Source organism: Alexandromys fortis, unplaced genomic scaffold (genome assembly GCF_014885135.2).
Source record: "Alexandromys fortis isolate MF-2015 unplaced genomic scaffold, M_Fortis_MF-2015_v1.1 scaffold_216, whole genome shotgun sequence".
Taxonomy (NCBI): domain Eukaryota; kingdom Metazoa; phylum Chordata; class Mammalia; order Rodentia; family Cricetidae; genus Alexandromys; species Alexandromys fortis.
Window position 1 is genome coordinate 423,410 of NW_026068089.1, and position 1,205 is coordinate 424,614.

General features: G+C 48.1%; 1 protein-coding gene across 1 annotated transcript; it reads left to right on the forward strand.

Annotated features, from left to right (window-relative positions):
- Positions 1-9: 9 nt before the first annotated feature.
- On the forward strand, positions 10-1,199 carry LOC126488764 (developmental pluripotency-associated protein 3-like; the record flags this gene model as incomplete). Its single annotated transcript, XM_050122432.1, has 1 exon — positions 10-1,199. A coding segment is annotated over exon 1 (507 nt), but the record flags the coding sequence as incomplete, so codon positions are not given.
- Positions 1,200-1,205: the final 6 nt, after the last annotated feature.

A 1,205-nucleotide genomic window follows, 5' to 3' on the forward strand; every position in this document is an offset into this window, starting at 1 on the left:
GAACCAAAGCATACGTATATGGGTAATTGTTCAGGAACTGAGTACGTGCGAGTGTAGCTGTTAGGTCCTTGGTTCCCAGGGGAGGAGGGGAAGCACTATGGCACAGAGGCTGAGAGGATTAAGAATTGTCAAAAATGGCTTCAGGATTGTCTTAAAGTCTTACACAATGTGCTTCAGATACTCGCTGTACTCGTCCGCAAACTTCCTGCCCCAGATGCTGCTGCCTCCCCATCCAGTGCCTGTTGGGTCTCCTGTCTGAACCATGAAACCCTTGATGTTACTATGAAATACACAGCCGTTGTAGTAATTATTGGCACAAAGAGCCAAGAAATTCTCACACGTCTTAGGTGTCCTCTCACAGAAGACTTCTATTTTGATATCTCCCACATCTGTATGCAACGTCACAGACATCCTCTTGATGGCTCCAGGAAGACTTGCACAGAAAACCTGAAGATGAGTTCCCAGTCCTGACATTGTATTTAAAAGCGCTTTTCCCATAGTAGCAGACACTAGTACTAGTATGCATTCTCCAATTAAGTCCCTCTCCAGCCCAAGAGTTCACCACGACCATCCTAGGAAATAAAACATGGGTGCAGGCTCACTTCGCCTCTGCTGGTGAGTTTGGGTCTCAGTCTTCTCCAAAACTAACCAGTTTTATTTGGAGCTAACTTTCAAGGCTTCTGCTCGTCGCCATGGAGAAGCCATCAGAGGAGTTCGACCCATCAGAGGAGTTCGACCCATCAGAGGAGTTCGACCCATCAGAGGAGGTGGTCGACCCACTTGTGGACTCGGAACCTTCTCAGATGGATGAACAAGACTCCTCGGATGATTCGGGAATCTCCCAGCCAGACAACTTAGAAAAGGACATGAGAAAGCTGACCATCGACCCCAGTGCCAAGAAGCCTCCTGCTTCCCTGGCAGGACTTAAACTTCAGCGCAGTCGCCGCAGCCGCAGCCGCAGCCGCATCCTCCACCGAGCAATTAAGATGAGAAATGTCGAGAACAAAAGTGAGAAGATCTTGAGGGAGGTCCAAAATGCCTTTCCCAAGAGAAGAGTCCGCACACTGCTGTCTGTGCAAAACAATCCTGTCGCGAAGATGAAGCGATTTATGTGGTTTAACAAAGCGCAACCATTTAAATGCATCTGCACTTTCTGCCTGTACAATGGCTGGGACCCTTCTGAGAATGCCAAAATTGGAAAAAAA